General features: G+C 47.0%; 1 protein-coding gene across 2 annotated transcripts in view; it reads right to left on the bottom strand.

The window, feature by feature from the left end:
- Positions 1–14,208, bottom strand: part of MROH1 (maestro heat like repeat family member 1) — a 2,204,128-nt gene that overhangs the window by 982,949 nt on the left and 1,206,971 nt on the right. For both annotated transcript variants that reach the window (XM_086966435.1, XM_086966436.1), the window contains exon 22: positions 8,724–8,870. In XM_086966435.1, the coding sequence (XP_086822561.1) occupies positions 8,724–8,870 (147 nt within the window). The remainder of the gene's footprint in view (positions 1–8,723; positions 8,871–14,208) is intronic.

Here is a 14,208-nt window from a genome sequence, read left to right as displayed (position 1 = left end):
GTAAATAAGGAAGAATTTGCTCGGCAGAGGACAACAAGGGATGCACTGCATTAGCAACGCACCAATTACAAAATCGCTTCCATTTTGCAGTATATGTCTTATTGGTAGACATCGCTGTGGCACTTTGCAATATCTCACGGCATTCCGGAGGAATAACTAATGACTGGAATTCGTGCTCAAAAGGTTCCAAGCCGACAATTTTAGAGAGGTCAATTGTGGATGAAGAACTTGGCCCCCATTCATGGAAATCAAATCCTTGGTTATTGGAAGCTGTATCTTTGGTTCCACTGACATTTGTAGAAGCTCTGTATACCAAAACTGCCTCGGCCAGGCTGGGGCTATTAGTATTATCTGGCAAGGTTCTGCTCTCATTTTCCTCAGTAATCTGGGAATTAGGGGAAAAGGAGGGACGGCATAGGCGAACATCCCTGTCCATCGGAGGTGAAGAGCATTCCCTCTCAAACCTTGCTGAGGGAACCTGCTGGCGTAATGTCTGCACTTTTTGTTGCTCTGAGTTGCAAACCGGTCCAGGTTCGGCCTGCCCCACATGCTGAAAATCCGATCTAGCTGGACTTGGCATAGTTCCCACTCGTGGCAAATGTCTGAAGACCTGCTTAACACATCCGCCCTTGTGTTGTCTATTCCTGGAACATGTTCCACTTGCAGCGTTATGTTCTGACGCAATAGCCAGTTCCAGATTCTCTGTGCTTGAATCGATAGAGGTTTCGATCTCGTGCCACCCTGCTTGCGCAGATAAAACATTGTTGTTGTGCTGTCTGTTCTCACTAAGACCGATGAACCCTGGATTCTGGGAAGGAAAGCCTGAAGGCCCAGAAAGACCGCTTTCAATTCTAAGAGATTGATGTGAAGTTTTGCCTCTTGAGGAGACCAAAGGCCCTGAATCTCTAGGTCTTGCAGGTGTGCTCCCCAACCTCTCAATGAAGCATCTGATGTCATCACATAACTCGGTGACTGAGGCTCGAATAACAGCCTCTTCGTAAGGTTGCTCCTGATACTCCACCATGACATTGCTCGTTTGATCTGACCGGTTATGATCAGCTTGTCGTCGAATGATCCCAGGGCTTGGACCCATTGCTTGTCCAAGGCTTCTTGCAGCGGTCTCATCTGCAAACGGCAGTTTGGGATCAGTGGAATACAGGAGGACATCCTCCCGAGTAATGACTTGAATATTCTGATGGAAGTGAACTTTTTTGATGTCAGAGTTGCAATCAGATTCAAGATTTTTGTTATTCGATCTTCTGATGGGAACGCTTTTAGTTCCTGCGTTTTCAGGATTGCCCCGAGAAATTGTAGAGAGCGAGTCGGATGAAAAAACTATTTCTCTCTGTTTATCCGAAGACCTAAACTTTGGAAGAGATCTATGCACATCCTCAGAGATCTCCGTGTTGTTTGGAACGATGATCCTTTTATTAACCAGTCGTCCAAATAGGGGAAAATTTGGAGACCTTGCTGCCTTCATTGTGCCACTATTGGAGCCATGCAGTTTGTAAATACTCTGGGGGCAGACTTCAGGCCGAAAGGCAAAACTTTGAACTGGTAATGGAGCCCCGCCACCATGAATTGCAGATACTTCTTGTGGTTTTTGTGTATCGGAATGTGGAAGTATGCATCCAACAGGTCTAGAGAGACCATGTAGTCTCCCTTGCGAAGCAACAGAAGAATTTCCTGCAAGGACAGCATACGGAAATAATTTTTTTATGTAATTGTTCAGATCTCTGAGATCCAGCACCTGTCTCCATTTTGATGATTGTCTTTTCCTTATAAGGAAGAAGTGCGAATAAAAACCTTTTTCCCGCTGGTCTGATAGAACCTCTTCTATCGCTCCTTTCAGTAGAAGAGATAAAATCTCTGTTTTGAGAGCTGTCAGATGTTGATGAAGGTGGACGGTTTGGAGGTCTTTGTGAGAATTGCAGGGTATGACCCTGCGCAACGATGTCTAATACCCATCTGTCCGATGTTATGGACTGCCAATGCGGAAGAAACAGAGAGGTAGTGGAACTGGTCGGTCTGAAGCGGTATTGGAGGCGCCTGAGGAACATCACTGTCTGCGACCAGAGTCTTGCTTCCTGCTGGCGGCGGACTTTCTTCTTCCCTGTTGATGGAAAGAAGTGTTTGAAGCCCGATATTGCTGGTTGGAGGAGTACTGACGGTATCCCTGCTGGTTGTAAGGTTGATACCGATTTGATTGGTAAGAGGATCGTTGCTGTTGAAAATGTCCCCTGGAACCTCGGCCACGAAAGGACTGAAAACGGTTCTGCTGTAATGATCCCAAGGATTTAGCAGTGTCAGTATCTGCTTTTATCCCCTGCAACGCCTCGTCGATGTGTTTTCTAAAGAGGCTTTTGCCATCAAATGGCATGTCCAAGATTTTAGATTGAACCTCTGGACGGAAGGATGTGGCTTTAAGCCATCCTTGCCGCCGTAGGGCTACCGCCCCAGCCATCTGACGGAAAGCTATAGAAGCTATATCCATTGCCACATCTATGGATTCTGATGCTGCCCTGGCTCCATCCTGTAAAATGGTAGTTGCCTCCTCTTTCTTGTCCTCCGGAAGGTGCGACAGGATTGGTGCGATGTCCGACCACATCCGTCTATTAAACCGGCTCAGAAGCGCCATAGCATTAGTTGCTTTGATTGAAGCTGCTGCCATGACTGCGAAACGTTTACCTATGCCATCCATCTTCTTGCCCTCTTTATCAGGAGGTGCCACGCATGTTGCCATTGGGTTCTTGGAGCGCTTCTGCGCTGCTTGGGTCACCACCGAATCAGGTCGAGGATGGCCAATGAGGCATGCTGGAGCCGTCTCTATAGCGCGATACTTTTTATCCAGCTTGGGTATAGATGCTGGAACTGAGGCTGGATTCTTCATCAGCTTGAGACCTTCAGCCCAGACATGATCAATAATCGGTACAGCTCTCACGGATTTCCTGGAGAACTCCTTGAAGTCGTAGAGGAAACATTCACTTTCCTTGGCTGGCATTTCAAGCGGAAATCTCTTAGCCGCCTTTTCCATTAAATCATGAAAACTAGCTATGTCTTCTGGCGGAGAGCTTGATTGAGGCAATGGAGACACCGGAGACGTTGGAACTATATATTGGTCCCATTCATCCCCAACCACGTCATTTTAGGTGATTTCTCCTTCCTCCTCTTGTTCATCCTGATCAGAATCATGTAAATCATCACGAATCGTGATAACCTTTTGTATCTCCTTCCGCGGAGGTGGAGGAGGAGTAGGAGTCTGAATCAGGGGTGTTTCTTTTGCTGGTTGTGAAACATTCCCAGCGGCCGCGGAAGAGACGGGCGCATTATCCTCCGGAAATCGACGGTAATAACTGTCAATCATGCTTCTCAGATCTGATATAAGAGAGACAGGCACTGACATAGCCTCTTCCCTCATGGGTGTATCTACTTCCTCTTCGTCGTCATAATGATAAGCCTGATGAAATGCCTCATCTCTCATCTGGCCTTAGACCGGCCGATCTCTAAAACAGAAATGCTCCTGTTCCTCTTGTTGGCCTTCCTCATCGGTGTCCTTATGCTTAATATGGAGCTGCGACGGACTGTACGCAACACTGTAGGATCCTTCCTCCTCAGATTCCTGGCAATTCAGAATAGTAGAGGGTAGCAGGGGTGAAATCTTTGGCGTAGAAAACTCCCCTCTTTTGCTAGTCAACGGTCCCGTCGACGGAGCCATCCTTTTAATAGAGATATAAGTTGAAGTAATCCTTGTAGGCGATGCCATCGTCGACGATTTTTTCATCATCGACGATTTTTTCATCGTCGACGGGGCCGTCGACGGAACAATCATCGGCATCGCCGACGGTATGCTCGTCGACGAGGATCTTGCCGTCGCCGAAGGTCTGGAACTCACCGTCGACGGAGTCGTCGTCGTCGACGAAGCTGTCGTCGTCGAGATTGTCGTCGTCGTCGAGGTGGTAGTCGTCGAGGCAGTCGACGGTCTCGTTGGCGATCTGACTGGAATTTCAAAAGTTTTCGTCGATGGAAGGGACGCCGGAGCCTTCTGTGAGAAGGTGGCCTGATATGCAGTGCTCACTATTCTAGTGAACACTATGTATCAGTCCAACAACCCTTATTGATGATTGGTTGTAAGTCAACCTTATAGACCAGCTATCCTAGTAGCATGGATACGAGCAGTCTAAGGCTAAAGACTCGAGAGGGCGTGTTAAGCCAGCTGTTATACCACACATGTACCCCTTGAATACGCAGTGAAAGGACACCACACAAGTGTTATGAAAATAAACAGTGTATTTATTAAAATCACAACAGCCCTGTACTCTTTATGAGGACAGGGTACTAAGCACAAAACAAAACTCTTACGAAAATACTTAAGTTAGCACAGTATATACAAATGCCCGAGGGGCACGGAAAACCATATACTCTGAAAGTGGAATGCGAAATTACTAGCAGGTAAGTACAGTACTTATAGGCTTTGGAATCGCTAGATCTTGACTATAGAATCTTCAGATTACTTTTAGGAGACCCAGGGGACTCGGGTGCAGAGTGTGCACTCTCACGCGTGATGCGGGACAAAGTCTATGGTAGCTTGATTTCAGAAAGTTAGTGTTCTCGGGCGAACCCGACCTGGTAGGAGGAAAACGAAAGTGGATTCTGACCCTTGGATAGTGAGGCTATGCTGGGACACCGAAATGCCGAAGTTACCTAGCCCAGGGGCTGCAGCTGCATAGGTCTCAAAAGACGTCGGGAATCCTCGTAGACGGACCAGGAGCCTGGAAGAAAGAAGTTGCTGGCAGGCGACCAGTGAAGAAAGTTCGATGGATCCAAGCCTGGATCGATGATAGAAGACACCTGAAAGCAGAGGGGACCAAGTTCGTGACTACTAGCCAGTAGTCAGGTGGCACCAGGAGGGCACCGGATGGTAGTCACCTCGACTAGGTGAGTGGGTGACGCTGTGCTCGCAGATCTCACGGACCAGGAGGCGTTGTCGGCGACCAGGATGGAGGAGCGAGCTGTCCCACGATGGATGAAGCTGTCGGCGTCGCTGGACCCAGGATTGGGCAACAAAGCCTTGGCAAATTCAAGCCCACGCGGTGGACTCAAAATGGCGTCTGGAGTGGACCAGGAGGGTCCGGGGTGCCTCTCTTGAAGAAGGAAGCAAGGGCCAGTCTGGAGCAACCAGACCAGCAGCAGTGATGTCGTCGGGCGTCGTTAAGAAGGCCACAAGCCAGCCGGCTAGTAGCCAAACAACGCTGTGAGCAGGCAAAAGCAGAAGGGCCCCACGCAGATCGTGGAGATGCTGGAGGGCTGATCTTCGGTGCTGGAGCTGCTCAGGGTTGGGGCTTCTCGGACCCCAAAGCACTCACCAGTGGAAGACTCGGTGGGCTTGTTGCAAAGAAGTCGTGCAGTCTTGGCGATCGTCGGTCCCTCGAGGTCTCGTCGCACTCACAGTTCTCAGCTTTGCTGTAGAGGTGAGTAGAGGTCAGAGGTGCCAGGGAAGCCGGGCCTCGTCGAGCTGGGTCGTCGGATTCCGGAGGAAGGACTTGCAGCAGACCGCAGTGTTCTTAGGATGGTGCCTGCGGATGCAGGGTGACTACTCCTTAGTCACAAGGGAGAATCTTGAAGAAGAAATCTTGAAGTCCTTTCGAAGAAAGTCGTGTCTTGATTCCAAAGATGATCTAATTTGAACAGGGGGCCCGCTCCCTTCTTTATACTAAAAAAGGGGGCTGACCCGGTGACTAGGTCCTGCCTATGGGTGGGACTAGGAGGGGGGTCGTTACACCCCTCTCCCATGCCGGACTTTCCCCAGGCCAGGGGCTGGGGTGCCCCTGGAACTGGTTCTGACTGGCCTATGCGTAGTGAGCACCGGGGTGCCACTCAGCAGTCACCTTCCTGTAAAGCCCTGCCTACCCAGGATACACAAAACCATGTCTGGGACGGTGCTAGCACCGCCCCTGACAGGAAACCCTTTGTCCAGGCTCCCCTCGCTGGAAGGACTTCCAGCTGCAGGGGGTCAGACTCGTGTCTGTGGTGGCAGCATCCATTTTGTGGAGCTGAGGCTTTAGTTAACTTTAACCGGGGTACACAGTTACATACATGTCGTGTCCCTCTAGAAGGGTGGAATGCTAACCCCGTCGCCAGAATTGGCGAGGGGTTAGTATTCCAATTCGTATGACACCTTACTCGACATGTTTTGATAAAGCAATACCAAAGATAGCATTTAACCGCGAGGATTATAATGCACTTAAGAGTATATGGTATGCGATATCATGGAACAGCTATTAGGACTTGGTTCCGCAAGCTGCAGACAGGCTCAGCTCATGCCAGAGCACCATCTCACACGATTCCAAGCACTCTGCCTTCAGGATTGTTAAGGCCTGCCAGAGGAGTGACTGATAGGGATCTGTGTGTCCATTTTAGGGTTAGATATAGGTATACTATATCTACAGCAAAGGGTGATTACAAGACTTTGCCCCAGCTGTCATGCAGCCAGTTGTGTCAAATTTAGGAGGCCAGCCAGGGGTGGCATAATACATGCTTCAGCCCCTGGTAGGCCCTGGGTACACCTATGCCCTGAGTTACAGGGTCTGATAAGGTGGCCCAGTACCAATTGGTAAATGCACCTAAGGTACACGTTGTAATTTAGAGAGAGAACAGCCAGGCTGTGGGTCTGATTGGCAGGCCCACAGCCAGAGAAAGTCGTAAACCAGTGAAACAAAAGCAAAAAAATCTGGGTGATCATAGGATTGCAGACCCTACTCTCCTACACCTTCTTTCCTGAGGAAGGCTTGAGAGGAGTTGGAGGGAGAGAAGCCCTCTTTCCTGAGGAAGGCTTGAGAGGAGTTGGAGGGAGAGAAGTAGAGGATTCACCTTACTTAGATTTTCCTGCTTTAGGTTTCTTCCCATCTCCCTTTTCCTCAGAGGACCTTCTCTTCTGTTTTATAGAGGTGTGTCCTTTGGCTTCCCCCTCAGACTCTAAGTCTGGAGTTTTCCTTTTCTGAAGCCATAAAAAAGGCGCGCTTCTCTATCCTTCAGAGTTTTGGCAGAGAAGGTCCGGCAATACTTGCAGTCCTTAGGAATATGCTTAGGGTACAGACAGTACAAGCACTGCTTGTGAGGATCCTCAGAAAATAGTCTGGCCTTGCCACAGGACCTGGAAGCTCTGAAAAGGCTCTTCTTGGAGCTATCAGCCATTCTGAAATTATTAATGCTGACAAGAAAAAACACAATACCTGACTCCCAAAACTGTGAAGGTCAAAAGTTCAGTGAAGAGAGAAAAAACTGAGCAGAGCTCAGGGAGACTCCTTCTCACACGAAGGCGGTTGGAAATCTGAGGTATGGTGGCTGTGCTGGGAATGGTGTAGGCTGGGGCTGGCTGCTGATTGGCTGTAGTTTGGGCCACATAATGAGGAGGAGAGGTTACCCTCTGGTTTCACTACTCTATGGTTTCAGGCAGTTTTTTCTTCTACTGCTATGGTTATTATTTACCGGGAGACTCCCACCATGACGACGGGGAAGATACAAGCATTTGAATCTATGAAAGATTGAATACTGGAAAAATTAAACTTATTCCCTATCCTAGAGTGCCCCCCAGCGCAATGCGTTGTAATGGTTTGCGTTGTAAAAGTTGCGTCATAAAGGCACTGTGTGGTAAAAGTTGCGTTGTAAAGGATGTTTCCCGTTAGATGCATCCATCAGAAAAATAATGTCTAGAAAAAGTTAAGTAGAAGAATCCATTGATCAATTTCCCTGTACATTACGTAATGCTTACATAAGGCATGGGCAGAGCCAGAACTTCTCTATATGACAGAGAGATAGAGGTCACCTATGGCGCTCTTGAAAGCAAAGTTGCAACAGTACCTAATGGGTTGTACACACAGCAGGAACAGCCACCACTGTTAAGGGAAGTGTGTCACATTTCTTAATCAGTAATTTCCTGACAAGCAATATCCGTGGACCTTCCACATATCTAGGGTCTACAGACCCCATTGCCTCAGAAGTTGGGAAGTTTTTGAAGGGAAAAAACAAAGGTAAATACATTGTGAGTTCTAAGGATAATCCCCCCCCCACCATTTAAACAAGTGAGAGAAGTCAATGAGTAGAATATTTAATTTAGTAGTTTTTCTTTCAAACACAAGTCTAGACACAATAAGACGTTTAAAGATCGATCAGATGACCTTCAGCAGGATAATAACTAGGAAAGGTCATCAGCAAAGTGCAACTACATGGCAACAGCCCGCACAACTTGCATTAATCTAGAGTTGTGCCTAACCAGCATTAGCTCCAGCTAACCTTCACAAAAAAAGAAATCAAGAGTATTATGGGAAATACACTTTTTAGCGATTGTGTTGTCAAAGCTGAAAAGCTACAGCTGCATATACATATTTTGGAGATGTTAAGATATTTATAAACCCTGTTGCCTTCGTGAAAATTAGCGAGCGGAGTAGCAAGTGTTTAAGAGAAAAACAGTGTTTTGATTTGAAGCATATTCTGACGGTGAGCATTGCTGAGTAATCTACAAAGAAGAATCATGGAACAAAAATTAATTCAGTAGAAATTTCTCTGTCAAAGGTAGTTTTCAGTTTAGTATTAGTGTGCCATTTGTTGGGAACAGAACAGTGATTTAGTCTCTGCATAGAAAAAAGATTTCAAAGGGACAATTCTGTGTAAGACTGTGAAAAGCATCAATTATGAGGAGGGTTCCTCAATGCAGTGGGGGAACTCACCTTACTATTAAAGTACTTGAAGATGCCCCTTAGGATGTCCGATTCGATCCTTGACAGCACAAGTTCTTTGGGAGCATACATGGCCACATAGCCGTAGCAAAGTATAAGTGAGCTCTTGATCTTCTCCAAATCATTCTCATTACGGTCCTGATAAAAAAGCAAAAGAATAGTGTTGCTTACTTAAACTGAAGTCTTTTATACACGACTGAAAAGCAATATATACTGTACCCTACCGCCTCTGAAGGAGCTACTGCTGCCTTCGCCACCTGGGGCTAACTGCTTTTCTGCCTACTGGACACCATGGAAATATGCCTTTTTTATGGAATTCTGGTGGGTGTGGTCAGTGTAGAGGATTCACTTCCAATCTTATTACCCCAAAAGACAGAAAGATAACTAGTCACTGAGGTGGGGTTCAGACAAGAAAGCGTGGCGGGCTAACTCAGCTGGTATCAAGGGAACCCTACTAACTCTTTGTATATATGAAAACTAGTGATCAAAGGGAAATGAAGTATGGTATTTCTTGCATGCATCCTATCCCTGTTACAAAGAAAGCCCTGCATCGTTAAAACTAGGCCTAACATCCTCACTTTCAAGGGGGATGGCTGCAGTATTCTGGCAGTGGTTTGACCGGCATCCATGGAACCCTAACCACCCTGGGCATTTAAAAAAACTAGAGACCAGGGTGGGGTGTCTTGCATGGATCACAGTAAATTTTCCTCCCCAGAATGTCCTACAAGTGTCAAAATATGTGTGGAAAAAACACTGTGTTCCCAAAATGTATTTGAGAGAAATCTCAGACACTTCCAGCCAACCGTCAAAGTCTGACCACTGTGCATTCCCACACGCCAAAGAAAAATGAAATCATACATGTGTAAGTGGGACTAACACATGACAGGAACATACCAAAATTCTAACCATGTAAAGACCACATTTACTTTTTTTATTCATTTGTATATTTTTGCCAATAACATGCTTGCCTAACAAACACAAACGTCAAAAAGCTGTGACAATCATCACCATTTCTTGCCAACATACTGTTGCAGTTATATTGATCATACCCATTGTTGCAATTTCCCTCCCAGTCACACCAAAACAACGTACCTGTCCATCTTTGTTACTCAAAGACACATTCTAGTCCTTATTCGTGGATAGGCCTATTTCTCCCCACACCCCCAACCCCCAGTCTGCAGCGCCAGGTCAGTGGCATCCACGCATTACAAAGCTACCCTTCAATTGCCCCCGGATGCAGGCATCTGTTTCAATCTACCAGTCCCAGCCTCTTTAAATGTTGACATTATGCCCCCGCCCCTCCCCTCCCCTCCCCTCCAAGGCATCTAAATCCTTAGTGACCTTCTCGTAACTATGGAACAGCCTGATGTGTGCCTCCTCTGCCAGTGACCATTTAACAGTGTCCTCTTTTCCAGAGCTCCACCTCCGGTTTCTTAGTTTTCGGTCACCCCCTGGCGATACACCAATTTGCCAGTAGGAGTAAGAGATGAATGAATTTATACTGCATCTTCCTATGTTTGGGTTACTAGAATGCCCAACAGACATTGTGTAGAGGAGTGGTCAATTACTATCCCAGTTGCTCCCTAGATCCACTCTATTACGGTCTCCAAATAAGACAAGCTGTTATGACAATACCATGAGAATTTGAAAAGTTACTTACTTTCGGTATAGCATTATCTGGTAGAGACTATCTGGCTGCAGATTCCTACATTAGACTGATCACCAGGCGTCATGACTGGTTCTAGAAATTCTTGAGAAATAATCCTACGCACTGGTAGATGGCGTTGTTCGGCTCCTCATAGTCCGCACCAGATGTGATGTATGCAGTGCCTATATAGGTGTCAACCCGGTGCACTGATATAAGTTTCTTTTCAGGACTTTCCACGTCAGAAGCACAGAGCTACGAAAAGCGCTGATGCATTGGTGTGTAGTGCTAAGGGCCTTAGAAGGGCAATCCACTACAGAAATCATTTTGCACTGTGCGATCAAGGCAGAACGACAACACTCTTTTTGAGCCTAGATGATGGAGCCTCTCCTCCTCTTAAGACGGATGAGGCAGAGTAAAGAAGGTAGGAAAGGTGATATTCTGGCCGATGTTAAAAAGTGTCCCAGCCTTCGGGAAGGAGGCTGCACAGGTCCTCAGAACCAGTTTTTCTGGACAGAAAGTTGTATATTAATGGTGCACAGAGGTTGCTTGCAGTTCACTGAACCTACTGGCTGATATTATGGCCACCAGGAAAGCAGTATTGATGGGGAGTAGGCAAACTGGGCAGTTGTGCAGGTGCTTGAAGAGCAGGCACATGAGAAATGTTAGGACCAGAATGAGATCCATTGAGGCAGGATAAATAGTCTTGGAGGGAACAGATGATGAAGCAGGTAACTTAAATAAAGAATAGATGGCTGAGAAATCACCTCTAATAGTGCCAAGAGCAGACAATCCAAGCCCTGAGCACAAGCTACATCCTATCAGAAGTACAAATACAAGGGTACAAACGCACAAAGATTCTTTATCTTGTTCTTTATTTTCTTTCTTTTGCCCAGCCAACACGTGTTTCGTTGTGTAGGGCGTTCCCCACGGCTTCTGCAAGGCTGTCTTCCTCTTTTACTTATCACAGATCACCTTTGAACTGGTTATACTTCCGTCCCGGCAAATCTTCATGAGTCTTTCAGTCAATATATTCATCCGTTTCAATTGAATCCGTAGCTGGCCTATTTCTCAAATAACGAGTGAGTCCTACAACCCAATACTCCATTGAAATGACAATCCATGCACCACTTTCCTATTTCTTTTGGCGACCACGCAGGTGTATTCATTCTCCCAGCGTTTGTGTTCTCCAACAGATTTTGGGAAATAAGTAAGCTGCGGACTTAATGGAAACATATGAATATATTGACTGAAAGACTCACAAACGGAAGTATAACCAGATGGAAGGTGATCTGTAACAAGTAAAAAAGGAAGACATCCCTGAAGAGGTCATGAGGAATGCCCTACACGACGTAACATGATCGCTGGGCAAAAGAAAGAAAATATAGAACAAGATAAAGAATCTTTGTGCCTTTGTACCTGTGTACGGGCCAGCTACGGTGCAGGAAGACCCACAAAACAGTACCTTTTGAAATGCAGGGCATCAGCGACCTCTCGTTGAGCTCTAAAATGTCACACGCATAGCAGATCGAACTCCTCTTGGTTGAAGTCGGGAGCGCGGGCGTTGGAAGGCGTGGGGCTGCGGTGCAAAGTGCAGCGGTGCAGTGCCCTCAGGTCTCGGTGCAGGCAGAGTCTCGGTGACGGTCGTCCAGCCGGGTCGATGACACCAAGGCTGAGGTGCGAAGGGATGATTTGCTAGTTGCTGTGCTGGCAGTGGCGGCGTCATTGCTGAAGCGCTGTCATCGGCTGACTAAGTGGAATCGAAGGCACTGGTGGTAGGCCAAGGCTGTGGTGGGGGATGAGGACGATGCATTGTGTAACTTATGAGCGGTGCTCTCGTACCAAGGTCCAAGCAGTGGCTTTGATGTTGGCGTGGAGCATTGTCGTTGGGGATACCAGTGCGGTGGCATGAAGTGAGGAGTGGCGAAGTGTGGTGCCCACAGGTCACGTTGCAAGCAGTGGCAGTATCAGGGAGACCAGGGTTGCGGTGCGAAGTGCGGCAGTACCCTCTGTGGTGCCTTCAGGAAACAGTGTCGGCAGCTGCATCATTGACTGCGTCAGGCTGCTTTTTCTTCTGTTGCAGCACGAAACACACAGTTCCCAGTGCTGGTAGCAGATGAACTTGACGTCTTTGCTGTTCCTGAGAGTTCATGAATAGGGGGCAAGCTCTATATCAAGCCCTTGGAGAAACCCACAGAAAGAAGTTGCAGAAAGTTCAGTCAAGTGCTTTCACTGCCCAAGACAGAAGCAGCCACTGCAGCCCAACACAGAAAAGTACGCAGAAAAGTGGAAGATCCTCCTCACAGCTTCTCCAGCTCTTCTTCTTGGCAGTCTTCTTGGTCCAAAAGAGTTAGAAAGTTCTTGGGTTTGGGACCCAATATTTATACAATATTTCTCTTTGTTCTCTCAGGCAAAAAGGCTCTGTACTCAGTCCAAATCAGTTCTGTCATCTCTGGTCCAGCTTCCCAGTAGGAGGTGGAGACAGCATTGTGCAAGGCAGACCAGGCCCATTCAGGTGCAAGGAAATGTCCTCCTACTACTCAAAATGCAGCCCAGGTCTATTCATCCTAGCCCTGACATCCAGGAAAGGCAGAACAAACCTTAACCCCCCCCCAGTCGCTGTCTACATTAACATCACAGGTGTTTTTGTAAAGCGCACCTACACCCCAGCAACAGGGCATGTTGGCGCTGAAATAACAGATGTACATTGTTACCCAACTCAATGGTACTCATTTTATCGACCTCAAATGGATAAAAGGCTGAGTGGACCCGCTGGGATTTCAACCTGTGACCATGAGGTCGAACACAGGCCCCTGCAGTGGCTGCATTAGTCCACTGAGCCACCAGAGTCGGCTAACAATGAATCCACATCCCCAGCCCCGTCACTCCAAAGCCAGACAGACAATCCACAACCCATCAGAGGCACACAGGATGGCTTACCACATTCTGAAAGTGGTATTTTCAAACAGAACATGAATATCATCTTTACTAAAAGATGAATTTTCTAATTCTGAGTCCAGGCATACTAAACTCTGTTTTTCTATCATGCCTCAATGGGACGATATGCTTAAAAGATGTTATATGTAAACTGCCAATCTATCCGATGAAATACGAAACTCACTGTAGTACACTTCCAGGACATGACACTTGCGGGACATGGTACACACACCAGTACGTGTCCTACCTTTCCCATACACAGCACCCTGTCCACAGGGGTATCTTGGGCCTACCTTAGGGGCGACTTACATGTAAGAAAAGGGAAGATTAGGGCCTGTTGACATGGAAGTTACAAACTGCGTGCAGACACTGCAGTAGCTGCTCTGAGACCCCCTTTACAGGGCTGCTTGTGTGGGTGGCACTACCAGTGCTGCAGGACCTCTAGCAGTATTTGATTTACAGGTCCTGGCACCCACTATGCACTTTACTAGTAAAATCAAATTTGCCAATCATGGAAACGCCAATCCATAATACAATTTACAACAGGAGCCCTTGCACTTTAACACTGAACAGCAGTGAGAAAGTGGGCAGAGACACTTAACCAGCAAAAACGAATCAAAACCACGAAGTCAGAAAGCAAAAACTCAGGGGAAACACGCCAAAAGATGCCAGCTCTAACTAATGTTATCCGATAGGCTGTCATATACATAAAAATAATAACTTGACACCCTGTCCTCTAAGGGTTTCGCCCTTCCTCCAGTGTCCCATTATGTCACAAAAGTGACAGCTCAGTTAATTGTTATGTACAGAAGAGTATCCTAGGTGAAAAAAGGAAAATATGCTGTACTCTTTACTTGTCCAAGGAGGTTGAAAGGTTGCTTATGTCTTAAGAGG

The sequence above is a fragment of the Lissotriton vulgaris genome, chromosome 4_1 (genome assembly GCF_964263255.1).
Source record: "Lissotriton vulgaris chromosome 4_1, aLisVul1.2, whole genome shotgun sequence".
Taxonomy (NCBI): domain Eukaryota; kingdom Metazoa; phylum Chordata; class Amphibia; order Caudata; family Salamandridae; genus Lissotriton; species Lissotriton vulgaris.
This window is presented reverse-complemented; position numbering and strand designations above follow the sequence as displayed.